We start from the raw sequence: 19,052 nt of genomic DNA, 5'->3' as shown, positions 1-19,052 counted from the left end.
TGGGACGATGCTGTTTTAGTGGAAGGACTATCAAGGCAAGAGACACAGCCTGATAGAAGATAACCTGCGAGTTGTCAAGTGCGCGAGGGATATTGCAACGACCTATCCTGAACTGGTATGCATAGGAAGCTACCCACCAGCGATGACGTCACACAAGGTGCCTTTCGAACTAACCGACAAGACTGTCATCCGAAAATCGCCTTATAACATGTCAAGAGAGCGCAAGATATGGTTGAAGAAGGAATTGCAGGAGATGCTAGACGCGAATTTAATCCGGCCTTCGGTGTCACCCTTCGCCTCTCCCATAACTATTGCGCCGAAAGAAGATGGAACTTTCAGACTGTGCACAGATTACAGGGTTCTCAACCGCCAGACAGAGCTTATACCATTTCCCATGCCGAAGATAGACACGATTATAGATGAGACAGGTGGTTGCCGATGTTTTTCACGTATTGACTTGTGCAAAGGTTTCTGGCAGATCCCGCTAACCGAAGAAACAAAATTGTACACTGCTTTTATCACGCCTTTCGACCTGTACGAGTATAACCGGCTTCCTTTCGGCTGGAAAAACTCACCAGCATGGTTCCAGAAGATAATGAACGAAGTCCTGAAGCCTTTCCTAGGTGTCTTTTGTAACGTGTACATCGACGATATTATCGTCTTCTCCAAAACAGAGGCAGAGCATCAGGAACACCTGTCCCAGGTATTAAATGCCTTGAGCTTGGCACACCTCAAGGTTAATTTTAAGAAAAGTGCGTTCTTTCAAAGAAAAGTTGTGTTTCTTGGAAGAGTCTTTGATGGGACTACCAAAAGCACGAAACAAGAGTCCGTTGAGAGGATATCCCAACTGGTAAAACCATATGACGTCCACTCATTGCGTGTGTTTTTGGGATTAGCAGGACATTTCAGACCTTTCATAAAAGACTTTGCCATAAAAACAAGATGCCTCACGCGCCTAACGCAGAAAGCAGTTCCATTTGTGTGGGATGAGGAATGTGAGAGAGTCTACCGTGATCTGGTGCACAGAATCTCTGCTGACCCTATTCTACGCATACCAGATTTCACTTTACCCTTTGAACTGAATACCGACGCCTCACATTATGGAACAGGTGCAGTCTTGTACCAGAAATGTCCAGAAGCATCCGGCCGAGAAAAGCGACACGTAGTAGGCTACTACAGCTACACCCTCAAGCCACCTGAAGTCAACTACACCACTACTGAAAAGGAAGCGCTTGCAGTCCTTAAAGCAATTCAGTACTTCCGTACGTACCTAGAAGGTGCGAAGTTTACTTTGTTCACCGATCACCAGGCCCTCACTCATCTCTTGAATATGACCCAACCTAAGGGACGTATCGCCAGATGGGTGAACTATTTGCAGCAATTTGATTTCACCATCTCCCACAGACCTGGACCCCTTTTGACTGATGCAGATGCATTGTCTAGACTGATGATACAGGCCGAACAATCTGAAGAAATCAATGAAGTAAAATTGTGGGAAGGCACTGAACAATTGATGTTTATGGAAGGTCGCTATCAAGTCCCGCCAACGCTGATTTCAAAGGTTCTTTATTTGTACCACGATAGCCCAGAATCTGGAGGACACGACGGATTTTGGCGCACCTACAACAAGCTAGTCAAGAGATTTACGTGGCCTCACATGAAAGAAGACGTCAAGCAATACGTTCGTTCATGCCACCTTTGTCAAGTCAACAAAGTGAAATATAAGCAGCCTACGGACGCCATGATAATACCTTGCCACTCGAACGTGCCTTTTGAAGTTATACACCTTGATTTTGCCGAGCTGAATAAGAAACGAGAAGGAGTCCGAAAAACGCAAGCTTTTCTTCTGGCCATAGATGAATGCACCAGGATGGTCGCGGCACGGGCAGGAAAAGAAGATGCGAATAGTGTCATCGCCCTTCTCGAACGGGAAATGTTTAGGACAACCAGGACGATTGTATGTGACAACGGTCCAGCGTTCAAGAGTGAAAAGCTAGCAAGATGGGCTCGAGACCATAATATATCAATCAAATTCTGTGCGCCATACCATCCCGCAGCGAATGGGCTTGCAGAGCGTGCTATACGAGATGTAAAACAATACATCAGGATGTACGATAGTTTCCCTGGTGGTTGGAAATGCTCTTTAGAAGCAGCTGTACGACATCACAATCGCTCCTACACCAGTGGCTTGGGATGTAGCCCGCAGTTCGCTTCTTCAGGAGAGACCCCTATTCTTCAGGCGGACCGTGAATTGGGGCTGTTAGAAAATCTCAAGATCGTCGAGGAGAGGAAACAAAAATCGCAGGAGGAGAGGTACCGTAAACGAATGAAACAAAATTTTGACAAGAGACATTGCTTAGATATCCCAGACATTCAAGTCACCGACCTCATTCTAGTTAGGAAAGGAGTAAGAGGATCCAGTGCCAAATTTTATGGTCCTTACTCTGTGACAAAGACAGCCACTCAGAAAGGAATATTGAAGACAGTGTGGTACATTGGTGAACGGGGCGCAGTTGAATGTGCTTCGATTGGAAACGTTTTCAAGTATTACCCCAGGAGGGGTTAGCAAAAGAAACCTGGAAGGGTGAAGCGGTATGAGCCTTCGAATAGAAGATGAAGAAGCGCGAGAACCGGGAGACAGGAGAAGAGAAGAAGGAAGTGGGAATAAAAATGTAGACAAGATGGACGCCAGTTCCACAGCAATGCTTTACGTCTACTGTGTCCTTTAAATAGGAACGCTACAATACTGGAGCTTAGATTCTGCACGCCTCACTTGCTTCTTTAACTGCTTGTCAACATTAGGCGGTTCTTCAGGGCTTATTTTTTTTAAGCGGCGGAAATTTGAAGTAAAGGTAATGAAGGCTTACAGCTATTTACAGAGTACAAATAGGAATGTACCAATATATATTCCCTTTTCCGTGCTACATGTTCAACTCACCTTTTTAGAGTGCGTTTGTTAATGATTAATAATGTATCTTATGTTCCTCTTTTTTTGTCTGTTACCAAGTCTATATAATTTATTTATTTCAATGCCGCAGTGTGTTTTGCATTGTTATTGTGGAAACATTTCACTGTTCTTTCATATATTGTATAACTGCAATGTTTTATGGCCACTATATAAATGTAATTTATATGGCGCTTGATGTGTTACCCCATGCAGCCATATTGTACCTAAGGGGGTGAGGTTACCTCAAGCCGTGTCTGTGCGGCTTTTTACCCTCATCCACCTCCATTTACCACTCCTCTGTACATGTGTGTGTGTAAATGGAAATTAATAAATCAAATCAAATCAAACTCACTTGAGAAATTTACTGGTGCTTGCTGCTTGCGGAATATACATGACGAATCTGTTTGGCGAACTGACACAGGCTGCTCGGCCCAATTTTTTTAGTGAAGTATGCCTGCTGGACCGCATAGCTGCAGCCAGAAAGAAGTTGAAGCGTCAATGATTAGTAGTATGGGACATATTGAAGACATCGAAATTCCCCCGGTGGAGGGTCAGAAATCAAGGGAAAGTATGTCCAAGGCTTGTGGTGCTTTCTTTATGAATGTTTGCAATTGGATTGGAGCAAACTTAATTTAGCCTGCAAGGTTCTCTTTTATGTACCGACGAAGCGAAAATAACGCTGGATCGAGACATAGTGAGACAGAAGGTGCTTGAATTTTCCTTTTGTATACAGGCAATCTAAGCTGCGGTGTAGTAGCTCGAGAATACTTTAGCCAGTCCAGTTGGTGCTGTAAAAAATGCTTTATGGTTTTAATTCGAAGTTGTAGTGAACTGATGGGTTTTGCGAACATAGCGTGCCTCGCCATACGGACAGTCGATTGCTACCGTTACGTGATCAGGGGTGTGCCATATTGTCGATAAAGGCTGCTGAGGGCCACCATGAAACATTTCATCACTTTCAATTGAGTGGATCTCGATCTTAACAACGAAACTTTTCTCTCAGGTGATTGCTACTATGGTGTTTGTGAATTAACTGTGTAAATACTCTACATGGCGCGCCATCGTGTTAGCAGCCAGGAGCGATTCGTTTTTTGGAGGCCTGTTTCAGAGGGGGATGAAAGTAGCAGCAAACTTTTTCTTATAAAATGCGCGCCTAACTATTTTTTTACGCATTAATGAATGGCCATATTTGAACAGAACAACACACCAGAGTAATAGGAATCATGATGACAGCTTCGCTGGGCAGTGTCTATAACATCGGATAACATGTTGACACCAATTACCAAATTTTTCTTCCACGTAAAATGCAATGCCTCTCATAGCTAAATACTAAAGGAATGTTAAGTGTTTAGCGAAGCCTCAGACACAACTTCCCGCGTTGAATTTGCAGATATTCTTTTTTTAGTCAAAATTTACCGATAGACACGGCGCACATATGCATTGCAAAACCTAGTAGACCCCTTTAACGCTACTTAGCTTGCGATATCCAAGCCGCAAAGTTTCTCGACTCACACGCTTTTGAAGAGGAAACTGTGGTTAAGGTATGGCAGCTAAAAGAAGCCGACATATTCTTCAATACGTACGGCTCGAGCCACCCATACCCCAAGCGTATACGAAGGAAACGAGCGCGCGCGGCAGCCGAGCGAGCCGGAGCGAGCGGCGTCCTGGCAGTGACGTCACTCGCGAGAGGGCGCCACTCCTAATTCTCGCCGCTAATAGGCAGCTGAAAGCACAATCACTGCTTGTACACAACCCGCATGCGACGGCAACGTAGCACATGGTGCGTCAACTTCCGACTCGGTCATCGTGCGGCGGTGCAGCAGAAACCTGACGAATGATCTCGCCGTCGTCGAGTTCTGGGCATGTCAGTACAGCAGTGTCAGCACCTGTGAAACTATAGAGGCGTGGAGGTTATCCTAGTGTCGTGAAGGCGCGAGCCGACGTGAAATACTTTGCTATGCTCCGGCAGATGGCGCCAGCGCTCGCTGGCGGGTTGCTCTTGCGGGCTCCGGCGCACTTTTCAGCGGGCGCTCGCAAGTGACCGGCGCTTTCCGCAGATTCGCAAGTTCAGAAAGCAGGCATGCAATAATCTGTGAGGGTCAGTCAACCTTACAAAATTAGCGAACACGCTTATCGCGACGAGCAGTGAAATAAAACTTTGTTTTGGGCTAGTTCGCCCATAGCTGGTTATAACGGCAGCGTAAATGAGATGAAGAGACACCGAAACGAGACGGTGCGCTTGTCATGTGTTTCTATGTGCCTCGTCTTCGTCTCTGTTGTGCTGCCATTTTAAACAGAGTGACGGAAGCTACGCGAACAGCCGTAATAAAATGGGGTCGGTATTATTTTTTTCTACGGGAGATCTGAAACCAATCTGCCCACAAATGTGGATAGGCAATGGAATGCATTCTGTTTGTCCCGTGCATATAATTTATTGCAGCGTTACAAAATGGCATACTATGGTCCGCAGAAACGCTGTATGGAGGGCGCTTTCAAAACCTATGTTACAAGTTATGTTTTTGTTTTATTGCACAACGAAGATAGGTTCGCGACTGTCGTTCTAATAGCATCGCCTCATTTTCAGGAGTTTCTGCTTTTCTCTTTGTGTGTTTCGTTCCATGTTCTTTGCTTCTGCAAAAAAGTGCAGCCTCGTCAGTGCATAAAACTTTATTATGTTTGTTGTCAAACTCCGCCTATACCCACTGCATGCAACCCACTCCTTTAAGCTTCGCTCCCTAGCTGAAGGAAATGCAAAAAAGCAGACCATGCTTTCATCATGAAGCTGATTCCTGCTGAAATACGCAGTAAATGTGTCCTCAACTTTACAAACAAGCTCTTCCACAGCTTCGGAAGGGTATATCAAGCCCCTGTGATCAAACTGCCTTGTTAGTATGGAATTTCCATCACAATCTGCTTGTAGGGGAAAAAAAAACGAAGGCGAGAGGCATACTCCGGGCGTGGAAAATTTTTGAAACACTTTCTGACAACATAGCCAGGTATATAATATACTAATCTACTATCACTGTGCTTTTCGACACAGTTGTCATGATCCAACTGCTTGCCTTGTGTTTTTAACACAGATTCTGCACACTCCAAATTGCCATCATCCAATATCTCATCAATAATTTATGTTAGGTGGCCAGCCTTTCGCTTTCCAACATCAGACGGCTTTGAGAGTGCGGTTACAAAGTCTCCTGATGAGTTCCCATTTTTAGGAGGCCTTGCCACACTATAGAATGACAAGGTGTTTATTATAATGAAAAGCTGTTCAGGTGAAGGATGGTCGTTACAACCAAAGGATTGCTTTATGACACCAAACATATTTTCCATTTTGTCCTGACCAAGATTAGCTGTTAACAAGTACATGTAGCCCGGTGAGCTACTTAAGTAGTCTAAAAGGGACAGAGTGCTTTTTATGGTCACACGCAGACCAAGGGCAGTTCCTAGGCTAAGAAATTCACCACCATGCTTGGCAGCATAATCTTCCCATTCTGCAAGGAATGCAATGAACTCTTCAAGAAACTTTGCACTTGGAGAGTTGGGCCGGAGGCCTTTAGATGGGGTTTTGAAGTCATTATGAATATGAACCTTTCTATAAGCTTCACAACCTCTTTTGTCGGCTCAGTTCTAAAGTGCCTGTCTTAATGGACTTTATAGAAAAAAATCCCCTTTAGTACCTCCTCGCTAAATAGCTGGAGGGCCAAGTTCACGTGCATTTTTTCAAACGCATTTGGATGAATCTGCGAGCAGGTAGTGTGTGGCATTACTTTAAGAGTTAGTGAATCCATGTCCAAGGCATTGTCACCGAAGTTCAGCACGTCGCATCGCACCAAGCCGTGGCACTACGGTGTCAACGTAAACAAAGGCTGGAACAAGATGAACTACGTCGGTGCACGTGCTACCTAAAACTGACGACGACTTGTGTCTGCATGCCTTCGGCTGGCGTCAGTAACCCACCACAGGAGCGCAGCGCCCTCTTCGAACTACCCCGCCAAGCATCCAAACTGGTTTCGCCGGCGCTTTGGGAAAGTGCGCCCGGTCCCGACACTAGGAGAACCTTTCTAGCCTCTATAGACAAGAACGGCACCGAGAGCGGCGCTGCTGCGCCGGCGTTGAGAGCGCCGCATGCGGAGCAAAATTCTATTAGCGGTGGTACCCCTCTCCCATCTCTCGTTCGCGCCGCCTTGATTGCCTCCTGCACTGCGCGTGTTTGGGCACGTTTCGCGCCGCGCGCGGTGTGTGCGCGTGGACATTTCCTTCGAAGGGCGGTGTACAGTCTCTCTCACATTTAGGGGAAAACTCGAAGCGCAGCAGCTCACGCAGATTCTCGAGGGGCGGGATCTTGAACGGCGTCGTCTGCTACGGCGGCGCACGCTGGCCGCATTGTCGAGAAACGTTCTACTGTCAGGTGCAGGGCGCTGATCACATCGTTACTGCGTGAAAGGAGCCGGTATTCTTTGCTAAGCGTTGCGCGACGCCCACTGATACGCCTCGAATGTAAGTACATCGCTGCATGGCAGTCATAGACGACGTACTGATTCCATACATTCTTGACGGCCCATTTCTGGAAGGCGACTATATATTCTAACGCGATAGGACGCCGATCCACACTGCTCGTGCTGTGCAAGAACTGCTAGAAGAGCGCGCAGTCACTCTCTTGGAGCGGCCGCCTCAATCCCCGGGTGCCAACATCATTTAAAATGTCGGGCTCGTTGAAAGTATCGCTGGCGCAACATCCCCTCTATCAGTCGCCCGAAAATAGGCTTCGATCCACCATCGTCAGTGACTGAGACGTGCAGCGAATGAACACATCCCTGATCAAGTCATTCTACACTTCACTGCCTTCCAGGATGAGCGCTGTCATCGCTGCCGCTGGGGACATGACGAGATACTAACTGAAGTTCCGAGCGTGACGTGTCCAATTCCCCACCGGCGGGCAGGGTCTGTCTGGTGTAGCAAATGATTATCGAGAAAAATCACTTCCAGCTCATTGTCTGAACCTAAAACTTTCATTTATTTGTATCCGTTTGTTTCATCGTGTTCGACTGCCATTGTTGAGTGCTGTTTTCTTTTCGAGCCAAACAAAGACTGAGCATGTTGCGCGCACATCTTGGTGCGTTTTGTCGCTGCTCATTACGGTAGCACACACAGTGAAGAAATATACGTGCACACGCGCAGTACTCCGGCCTTTCGAAAGAAAAAATGAACCATGCTGTCAAAAGAAGTTTGTGGAACTCCATTATCGCCAATGAAGGATCAGAGTTTGGCGACGCACAACGTTTAGTAAAGAATATCAGCTCAGTTCCCGCAGTACCGATAAAATCGGTGCACTGCCCCTGGCAGTACCACGCTTCCCGAAAATGCGGCCAGCGCCCGCCGCCGTAGCAGACGACGCAGATCACGACACCGCCCCTCAAGCGTGTGCGCCTGCTCGAGCTGCTGCCGCCGCACGACTCCATTGCTTGCCGCATCGCGATGCAATACGTTCCGAGTTTTCCCCTTAGTGTGAAACAAACTGCACACGCTATATTTGCCTTTAAGAATTAAGGTCGGTACGCTTGACGATTATTTTTATGGCTGCAATGCGGCGAAAGGGCAGCGTCTGCTTAACCATGTAAGTGACGCTGAGCAGGTAATTGGAAACGACATCGTATGTGCCGCCGGAAAAATCGTCAGCACATACGATGCGGCACATACATACGGCACCTACGAGCTAAAGTCATTTTTGCAGTTTCTCGCATTATGTTTGCTACAAATCCGTGTTGTATCTGATGGCGACAACGGACTTCTATCGACACTGTGCGGAAATAAACAAGATATATCGCTGCATAGCACAAGTACCGCATGCGCACACAACTTTAACTAGTACGTCTCCTACAATATGGAATAGAGGCAGCAATGTAGACAGCTTGGCCATTTTTTTAACAGTACTCAAGAGACGGAAGTTGACAGTATTATTAATCATTCCTGCTTCAGCAATGCTGGCGCGACCAAGACGCGGGTGTGTATCGTCCAGTAACCCGATCGATCGGTGCAGTGGTGAAGCGGGAATGAACTCCGGTCATGTTCAATGCATCATGCACATATTCAATTTCTCCGCACGCGTGAACTTCGGCCACTGCTAGCGCATACAACAGACGTGGTTTCCATTCTTGGGCAGCGCACACACAAACGAAACACGAGAAAGAAGACAGGACAAGCGCTCGTTGAACTTAAAGTTTTTATATGAATAAAAGGATTATGTACCAAGTAATTATTAATTTCACGTGGGTTACATATAGAAACCGTCATACACTCAGGAGTGATCAATGAACGAGCTCGCTTCGTTTGCCAGATGTTTACTTCGCTCGGCGCACCGCAGTAATCCATGTCTGTCGTCTGCTTCTTTCGTACCATTTTCTTGTGAATCGGCAGAATTTCACTGGTGGCATCAACCTTTTCATGTTTACATTGCTGTCGTGACAGTTAACAACACAATAATAATTTCCGGTCATCCGAAGAGGCGCCGTCGCAAACATGAGACGTTTCGCGCGCAGCGCGAACTGAACGCGGGCGCGACCGCGAAGGGAAGCGGCGACGGAAACCACCGTTGGAGATGAAATCGTGCCGCCAGGGGAGAAACGAGCGCTGCCGTCTAGGATGAAACTTGGCGTGCGGTCGTCTATGGGCACCCTGCAATGCAGTTTGCCTGTACATGTCGCGCCACCTGGCAGCGGCGGTGAGCACCCGCGGATAGGCCCTCACCGTCATTTCACCATTGCCCGTGGTGCGCTCAGGCCCGCCTGCAAGCCTGCTTTTCCGATTTCCCAATGGATTCCCCGCGGCCTCTTCGCAGCTCCTTTGGGAGAAGGGTACTGCTGCGTTAAGGACTGTCACAACCGCGAAGGGGATGTCGGCATCAAATTGCACCGCTTCCCTTCAAAACCAGGGGAAGCAACCCGGCGGCTGAAGTGGATCGTCGCAGTTCGTGTCGGTCTTGCGAATTTCTGTTAAACGAACGAAGACGTAAGTGCAACAACAAGAAAAAGAAATGAAGAAGAGCCAGCAGCGGCATCTATAAAAACACGCAATAAAGCGTCAACTGCATAAAAACGTGTGAATTGATTCCGGCTGTTCTAAATCAGTTTTGATAGTTGTTTAGCTCGTCTTGCTCCAAAACAAACGCGCAGTGGTTGTTAGGTGTCAAATCTAGCTTCGTAAGCGCTCCGTGCTGGAGCTTTGTATATGCTGTGCTTCTTCCTGCGCCAAGATCAAGACGCGAATGCTGGAACCGAGCTCGTTCGTGCCGATGTTTACTCGCGCTTAGAACAACTGAACTAAGGTTGAAGTACACTGCAGAACACGTTGAATATTTGAAAATTAGCATTTCCCTCGCACACACAAGCGCATATTTGTTAAGTCTTCATGTTGTTTAGTCTCAGCTGATTGCTCTCTATGATGCTTCAGCGGTAATGCCCGTCTCTCACATTCGAGCCCGAACGACAACACTAGAATATGCTCGAGGCACTCTGTCAACAGAGAAAAAAGCACTTACTGGCCAATTCGCCAGAAGCTCTACAATGTGAGGTGCAAGGCACGCTCCAAGTAAGGAAGCGACAAATTACAGTTCAATGACGTCCACGGCCGTATCTGCTCGCTTAAGTGGCATAAAATAATGATTTGTTAACGCACTTTGAGATCGACGTCGTAAGCATACTTACTTTGTTCTGATAAATACTTCGCGACCTGCGGCGGTTGCTTAGTGGCTACGGTGTTGGGCTGCTGAGCGCGAGATCGCGGGAGTAAATCCCGGCCACGGCGGCCGAATTTTGATGGGGTCGAAATACCAAAACACCTGTGTAATTAGATTTAGGGCCACGTTAAAGAGCCCCAGGTGGTCCAAATTATTCCGGAGTCTCCCGCCACGGTGTGCCTCCTAATCAGATTGTGGATTTGGCACCTAAAACAACACAATTTAATTTAAGCACCTCACTGTAATGTCCGTGCTGTTTACTTCTTTGACACGGTATACGTGGTTGCAGTCGTAAATTTGACGTCCTTTCTCAAGCGTCGGTGGTAAAAAATGGGCCTCGACGTTTTCGATTGCCTTAACACCGGACTTTCGAATGTTCGAAATGCTTCAAATGAGCGCCGCAAAAGCATGCCTCCGCAGCAGCGGCCGCCTCGGTGTTTCGCGCAACTGACACGGTGGCGCTGACGGCTGAGCTGATCACCGCACCGCCTGACCATTGCAGGGAGCCTATAGTGAAACTGTCAATGAGACGGTGTCCGGAATCGCAATGCAACCACTGCGCAAGTCTCGGCAGAACATTTTCCGCGTCGGTAGGGAGCACATCGGAAGGCAACAAATCTTAGGCCTCCCGGCACCCGCTTGCCGGCATTCCGCAGCGCAGTCTGCGCGGGCACTGTCGGCGCCATTAGAGACTTGACGCGATGTTTCCGTGTGCCGCGTTGGATTACGGAAACCTCGACACAGCACACAAAGAAAACACCGCCGTGCCGACACCAGTCACACAAGCGAAAAAACGCGGCCTGCTCGCAGCGTCGTGCGCGAAGAAACAAATCGGCTGCTGGATTGTCTTGACATGGCTTACTAAGCTGAAACCGGAACTGCTGCAGAGCCACTCTATCGAACCAGCCAAAAACGATGATGATGAGCGGGGATTTCCAGTAGCGCCACTTCGTGGGGCAGCAAGGAAGCTCCGTTCAAAACAAAAAATGGCGTTCAGCAAGTCGAACCGTGCACCGGTCAGAGTCGGTGCATGGTGCTCTCGACCGAGTTGGCTCAAGGAGAGTCCGAAAAATCAGACGAGAGGTTGCAAGGTGTCCCAACTTTCGGCAGTTGTTATACATTATGGTCTATGGGGAGAATGGCGGTGCCGTGAAGCTGACCGAATAATCGGGCATGTACGAATTTTTGGAGTCCGGAAAATCGGTCGGCGACTGTATTTAGGTCTGAGAAGATTTAACGTAAGAGGCATGCACTGTCGGTGTTTTGTTTTATGATATTTGTTTGTGGGCTATCATTCTCAAAATTCTGAGGATTAGATTTGTCAAAAATGTAAGACAAGGTATGAGAAACTTTGGTGATCGAATGGTGTAGTAATATAACCTGCATATGCAGCAAATATCCAGTAATTTCGATTTCATGGGACTGAAGAAAATTTCTAAATTTACCGAATGTCGAATTAACGAGGTGATGACAATAATAACTCAAAAATTGCCTAAAACATCAATACACCTTTACTTTATAAAATAACTAGTTATTGTTGCTTGTTTAGAGTGAGAAATTGTACGGAGTTCTTGTTGTTGGTAGTGCAGTCCGCGCAGACTGTCGTGAGAAACCACACAGATGTTTTCCAAAACTTTAAGTGCGTCATCGGCCTCTGTAGCAGTGCAGGCCTGCACTTCGCATGCACCCACGATGTGCACATTTTCACCATAAGAGTTGGGGTCTTCGTCACCAAGTACATCACCAAGTATTTCGTCGTCGTTGAGGCAACCGACAACGGCTACGTAACTGTCTATCTGGATGTATTTATCCAGCGGGACGTCCAGAGGCAGGAGTCTGTTGAAGCGTCTATCGTCTTCCTCGCTATTTTAATCAAGATCCGCATCCCAGGCTTCAAGGGCGTCAGCGTCATGGACAAAGCCGCTGGGTCGGAAGCAGTTCGCCATTACTGTGGGCGGCGTGTTGCTCCACACCTGCACCACCATGTGTACTGTACTGAGTAGAGCCACAATATATTTTTCACATGCCTCCTGGGTCGGCTCTTTACATATTGAATAATTCCCTGATACAGAGGCTGCGGGGAAGCCGTTGTGTTCCGCGGCAAAAAAAGCAGCTCGATGTTTGTCAGCCCCGACACATTGTTATGCACACTGCAGTTATCTCAAACAATTAATGCTTTGCACGCTTTTGCAGAAATGCGGCAGTCCAATTTGCGCAGCCAGGCTTGAAATATTTCTGATGTCATCCACGCCTTTCAATTGGAGCGATAGTCTACTGGAAGCTTCGTGAAAGCTTTGAAGCATCTCGGCTTTTCAGCATTGCCAAATAGCAACAGCGGTAGCCGTTCCGTGCCAGCCGTGCTGGCAGCCAGCAAAACAGTTATCCTGTCTTTGCTTCTATTACCGCCAACGCAAGGGTCCCCTTTAAAAGGGGGGACGTGGCTTTGAAAATCAACTTCCTTATTTCTTCATGGATTTTGATAAAAATTGACACAAATGTTTAGAATGTCTCCCTGATGCTTCCATAAGAGCTTCAGAGCGATATCTTGAGAACATTTTATTAAATTTTATTGAGCAGAATTTTTCTCCCTCTAGAGAGAGAGAGAGAGAAGGCAAGAAGGAAAGGCAGGGAGGTTAACCAGACTGAGTCCAGTTTGCTACCCTACACGTGGGGAGATGAAGGGGGAGTGAAAGAAAGACAGCAAGAAAACTTAGGTGTAGGATGTCTATAGTCGGGCACTCAAGTCTGTTGCCTTAGGTAGTGAAAAAGTGCTCAAACTGCTTTCTGGGCTAATGAACTGTGAGGCCAGGCTCTCAAGATCGCTTCCATAAATGGCCTGTCATCCTCTAACTCTCCCTCTAACTTTCTGGCGAGCCTGGGGAAATAAAAATGTTATAGAAGGCTTGTAAAGTATTGACTGTATAGCTGAATGTGTACTGAAGGTCGTGACAGTCTTGCTTTTTTCTTTTTCACAACACAAATTTTTTGAAGTGTCACTTTTTATGTAACCTTCGCATCAAGCACACTTTTGGGGTAGACAAATAGCCATATCGTAAACTTACAAATAGTCAAGATAAGAATGTGAGAATGTCACGACCTTCACCGTAGCCCAAGGAACGTGACAAAAAAAAAAAAAAAAAGGAGTAAAAATATGCTAAACAGTAGCAAAGAAATCAGCTCCACAAACTGAGCAGAAAGGTCACGGGATTGAATCCCGGCCACGGCGGCCGCATTTCGATGGGGGCGAAATGCGAAAACACCCGTGTGCTTAGATTTAGGTGCACGTTAAAGAACCCCAGGTGGTCAAAATTTCCGGAGTCCTCCACTACGGCGTGCCTCATAATCAGAAAGTGGTTTTGGCACGTAAAACCCCAAATATTATCAGAAAGGCAAAAAAACAGTTTTGAGAAAACGGCTCTCAACCTTCTCTTCTGTTCTCTAAAAGGCACCAAATTTGTAGTCTTTGGGGTGTTTTGTGATGTGGCACTTGTACATGTGGCCTCTAGTCTAGTGTGCTTCCCCTCCACTCCCTTTTCTTTTTATATGGCATTTCTTGCTGCTGCTGCTGCTCTATAAAGAGCATGGTGCCTGGGTTCCAAACAAAGTGACATGCAGAACTCTGTGTGGGCATGAATATAGTTCGTGTTCTACCCGGAGGCTGCCTGATTGATAGTCTGCAGTACAATCAGTGAGGCATTTTTTTTTTCTTTTGGTAAAATTGACCATGTTACTGAATGAAGGCTCTAAGTGTCAGCAGCCTTTCAAGTCATCTTTGCTTGACAATGGCTGTAGAACTTAGGATCAGAGAGCTAGTGATAAATATGCAGCTGCTAGGTGCTTTCCAGAATTGTACTTTTGTGTGATGCCTTCATCATTTCTGCAGCTAGGTATCTGTGCCAGCCCAAGGTGCCTAGTGAACAGCGCTCATGATGAGGTTCTCTTTGTCAAGGGGTGATATGACAGATATCGTTATGAGCTGTCGTGACAACATGATAATACAGTGAACGCGCAATATGTTTGCTTGCGAGTCCGTGGTGCTGGTGTACGAAATGCCTAGCAGCAGATACAAGGAGCCAACGCTCAATGTGCTTAGTTGCGCAGTTCGAGGTGCTGAAGCGCGAAGTGCCCAGCCGCGCAGTCCAAGGTGCCAACGTGCAAAATTCCTAGCCGCGGGCTTTAGGAGTCAACCCTCAATACTCTTATTTGCGCTGTCCAAGGTGCCAACGCGCGATTTCCTAGCCCCGGGCTCGAGGAGTTGACGCTCGATGTACTTAGGCGCGTAGTCAAAGTCTCCTTATGCACGAAATGCTTAGCTGTCGGTCCATGGATTGCGTGCACTTTGTACTTGGTCACAAATTCCGAAACAATGAGCGCTGGAAGGCTTAGCCACATGTCCAAGGATTCCGCGCATGAATCTTGGTTGTGAAGTCCGTGTCGCTGGTGCTCGGAATGCTTAGCCGCGAGTCTGAGACGTCCACAAGCGTAGGGATCAGCCATGCTACTGCGATGTCCGTGTAGCGCCTGTTTTGACCCATCGAGATTACGGTGAGTGGATACGTCCAGATTCGCGAGGTGCAAACAGCCGAGCAGACGACGCGAGCGCTGGACTAATGGCAAATTGTGCTGGAGTAACGGGGCAGGCGCAGCCATTCGCAGACTCCGGCACGACCTTCAATCATTTTCTTTTTCTGTGCTTGTTTCTGTATGAAGGAGATAGCTCGAGCGGCAAATTTGAAGATGGAAAATTGTGCTTTCCAACAAGACCAAGACGGTGGTGCTCGGTCGCGCCGTTCCGGAGATATTGTGGCTTGAAAAATGCTGTTCCTTCTTGATTTCTGTGAAATTTTTCGCCACCTCGGCTGATAAAACGAATTCTTTAGAGCACTTCTGCATGGTTTACAGTGATGATATTTTGGAATGAGGTAGAAAAAGAGTTAAAAAAACTGATAATGTGATTTTCAATAAATCTATTTCTTGGCGATCTTTCGCGATGCAAAAGCCGCATCCCCCCTTAAATGTGATTGGTTTATCTGGCAGGGCTGTGTAGAAGAGGGCTGTCTCATCTGCATTAAAAATGTCGCAGGCATCATAATTGGCTATGCGGGCAGGTAGTCCGGCCTTCCAATCTTTAACAACACCTTCACTGACAGTCCCTTTCTCGCCACACACGCTTTGAAAGACCAGGTCGTATCTTTTCTTGAATAGGTCGATCCAGTCTTCCAATGCCTTGAAGGCTTTGATGCTGAGCTTCAGTGCATATTTCTCTGCCTGTGCACAGATCAGAAGGCCACTCAAAGGCAGCTGTGCATCATGCAAATCGGCAATCCATCGTAACTATGCTTCTTCAGGTTTCTCGGCCATTTCCTGTTAGTGAACTTGTCACTGTTGTACGCTATAGAATCTGTGCTTCATTCTTCACGTACGTACTGAGTGTGCTTCTCTTTGCATTGAACTTATTCATTATTCATTGTGATTTGCCACAGCACCCCTGCCTTCACGGCTTTCAATATTTCTACCTTCTCTGAAAAATCCTTTGCCACCCACTTCGCCCGCTTCGGTGGGGGACAAGAGCACCTGGGGGCGCAGCCCGCACGGCAAAGCAGCGAAGTGACACACACAATGCCAACAAAATACGAAGTATCAGCGAAAAAAAGAAAGCGCAAACAAAATATAACCCTTAGACACACGCAAAAAAGAGAAAAGTTTCGTAATCCTCGTACATACACGTTTGTGATGTAAAGTGATAAGCACGATAAAAACGCCAACAGCAACAACAAAAAAAGCTGCACAACTCCGCAACCACACAACCGCAGATGCAAAAGACAATGTGAAAAATAGTGGACGGTAACACACTAAAATAAACATGGAGAAATTGTGTAAAAAAAGTGTGTACAGCTAGGGTAGCTAGCATAGACCAATAACTACTGTGCAACCATAGTGGCGCATAGGTAGTGCCCACTGCCAGAAGCGATTGCAGTCAGAAGTATGTCGTAGCCGCCATTTTTTTTACAGGTTTGTATTATAGTAATGAATAAACATCGCGGCCTTGACATATTTCCGGCCTTTTGGCACTTCCAGCACATGCAAGTGTGGCCTTTGAGATCGGCGCATGCTACTCAGGCACGCTGTTGTAAGTGGTTTGATCTGGACTCCCCCTAGTGCCACCTGATCTTATATGTCTCATGTGCCTCTGAGCTCTACGAACTGTCCAAAGTAACCAAATTACGATCTAATATGTCCGAATTAACGAGAGTTTGCTGCCATAGGGTTATGTGCAAGTTTGACGGGACCAGACAGTGTGTCCGAATTAACTGAATTTCAGAATTAACGGGTGCCGAATTAACGAGGTCTTGCTGTACTGCATGTCATATAGCAAGGTGGGGCATATACATACAGTACATATATATAAACTGAAATTTTCACTCGGAGACAACTCTGCCTATGCCGATGCCGACATCGACACCGATTTTTCTGCGACACGGGGCCCTTAACACTGTGGCGTTCAAAGTTTTGATCATTGTATCTGACATGGGGTCATAACATATTGTTATATACAGTGGAATCTCGATGAACATAAATCACTTTAACCTAACTGCTGCTTAAATAGAATGCAATGCTCTCTGCAATTTCTCTCACTAAATGGAACTCCTGATGCCTTTTTTCTCATAGCCATAATGCGTAAGTTTATACGTTTAAGTTGCCTCATCATTATAGCCATCTGGGAGGCCACAATGGCAGCATGCTAGCGTGGAGTTCTCTGTGTGGCACCTTGCCAGCGTCGCATGCAATTTTGAAAGCTGCGGTGGCAGAGCTCTCGTTCTTGCCTAGTTTTCCATGTGGCACTGCCTGCACTGCGTTTTGTACAGAAGATTTGGGCCAGTTTGAAACAGTGGTCGCTTAAGTGTTGCTATCGATATTCGCACAGCCTACGTCAGCGTGAATGCAGCACGACACGTAACTGATGTAAAAAAGTTGCAAAGAGCTGTCGGTTAAGGTTCGTCAACACTTCATTTACAATGTTGCCGAAAATGGCTCGCAATGGTGTTCTACCTTTCAAACTTGGCACTGTTTCAGCCAAAGTGACATTAAAAAAAATTTAACTTTGCGGCTCCGGCACGTGTGCAGCCGATGCTGCAGCTGTAATGGCAAGATCTTTGTAAAAGGCCAGCACAGTGTAGTAGTTTCCGCTTCCAGCCAACTGGAAAGCTTCACTATAGTGTGCAGAATCCACTTGTGTCCCACTGGTAAGAAAACATATAGCAAGCTCTCGAAAAAGAAATTGCCACGGCGGTGCTCTGGACCGGCCGGGAATTGTTTTAAAAAGCTACGCTGCTGCATTTCATTCTTTAGATTATGTTTTTAACAGAAACTTGCAGCTAAATGTGGGAAGTGCCGGATGGTGTCCAGTTGTAACTGCCAATGCCATCTTCAGTGTCATTAATTTTTGCTCATGTTGAAGGGCAAGTTCATATATAATGAATTACTGACACAACGACAACTTGTGAAACTATCGAGCGCTACGTACAACTGGGCTTGACTGCAGTGCTCCTAGAAGGCACCGCATGTCAGTGCTTAAAAAACACTGTCGTGAATACTGGACAGCTGACGGTTGAGGCAGAAACATTAAAGGGTTAAATGCACGTGTGGGCTGCAGCCTACAGTGGTTTCTTTAGTTCCCACTACTAATTTTTCTGGAAATATCGACGGCCTCATCTACTGCACACTGCCAAGTGCAAACTAGTCCACATGTCGATCCCACTTGAAACCACTTCTGTCTGGTGCAGGTTCGTCTGCCACTGCTGACGGTGCAGGAGCTTCTGAATGTGGTGCGCCCCACGGGGCTTGTGTGCCCCAACACTCTGCTGGACGCGATAAAGCTGCGCACCGAGACACGGGACGCTGACCGCCCTTACCGAGGATGCTTGCGTCAGTGCCTCTCTCTCACATGCCTGTGGCTTTGAGTTCCCTCACCCACTAGTGTTCCCGCTGTGTCATCACCATCAACCTACTGAGTGTTGCTTAAATAGGAGCACCAGCTACAGTACGGCATGCTTCCAGGTACACCCGCTGGCACTATTGAGCTCAAATTTCACGCAGAGGTAGCGTTTTGCAGTGGGTTCAGTTTACTAATACATCTGAAAGCCTTACGTGCCTGTTTCATTATGACTAAAGCCGGAGCACTCGCCATCTGTGGCAATACCAACAAAAACACCAAGAATATTGGTGAAATTGTAGAGCTCTGCGATCTGTCACCAAAATGGTGGAATTGCAGTATCAGTTGTTGAATGTATAGGTGTAGCATGAAATTTATTGCAACACAGTAGGTGCCTAATGAATAAAACAACAGCAAGAAATGCCAGCAAAGGAATGTAA

General features: G+C 46.9%; 1 protein-coding gene across 2 annotated transcripts in view; it reads left to right on the top strand.

The window, feature by feature from the left end:
* The window catches only part of BTBD9 (BTB (POZ) domain containing 9), a 205,307-nt gene that overhangs the window by 70,422 nt on the left and 115,833 nt on the right, over positions 1 to 19,052 (top strand). For both annotated transcript variants that reach the window (XM_065428937.1, XM_065428938.1), the window contains exon 6: positions 18,464 to 18,605. In XM_065428937.1, coding sequence (XP_065285009.1) covers positions 18,464 to 18,605 — 142 coding nt within the window. The remainder of the gene's footprint in view (positions 1 to 18,463; positions 18,606 to 19,052) is intronic.

This window comes from Dermacentor albipictus, unplaced genomic scaffold, assembly GCF_038994185.2.
Source record: "Dermacentor albipictus isolate Rhodes 1998 colony unplaced genomic scaffold, USDA_Dalb.pri_finalv2 scaffold_16, whole genome shotgun sequence".
NCBI classification, from domain to species: domain Eukaryota; kingdom Metazoa; phylum Arthropoda; class Arachnida; order Ixodida; family Ixodidae; genus Dermacentor; species Dermacentor albipictus.
Note: the sequence above shows the minus strand (reverse complement) of the source record. Positions and strands in the feature narration are given on the sequence as shown.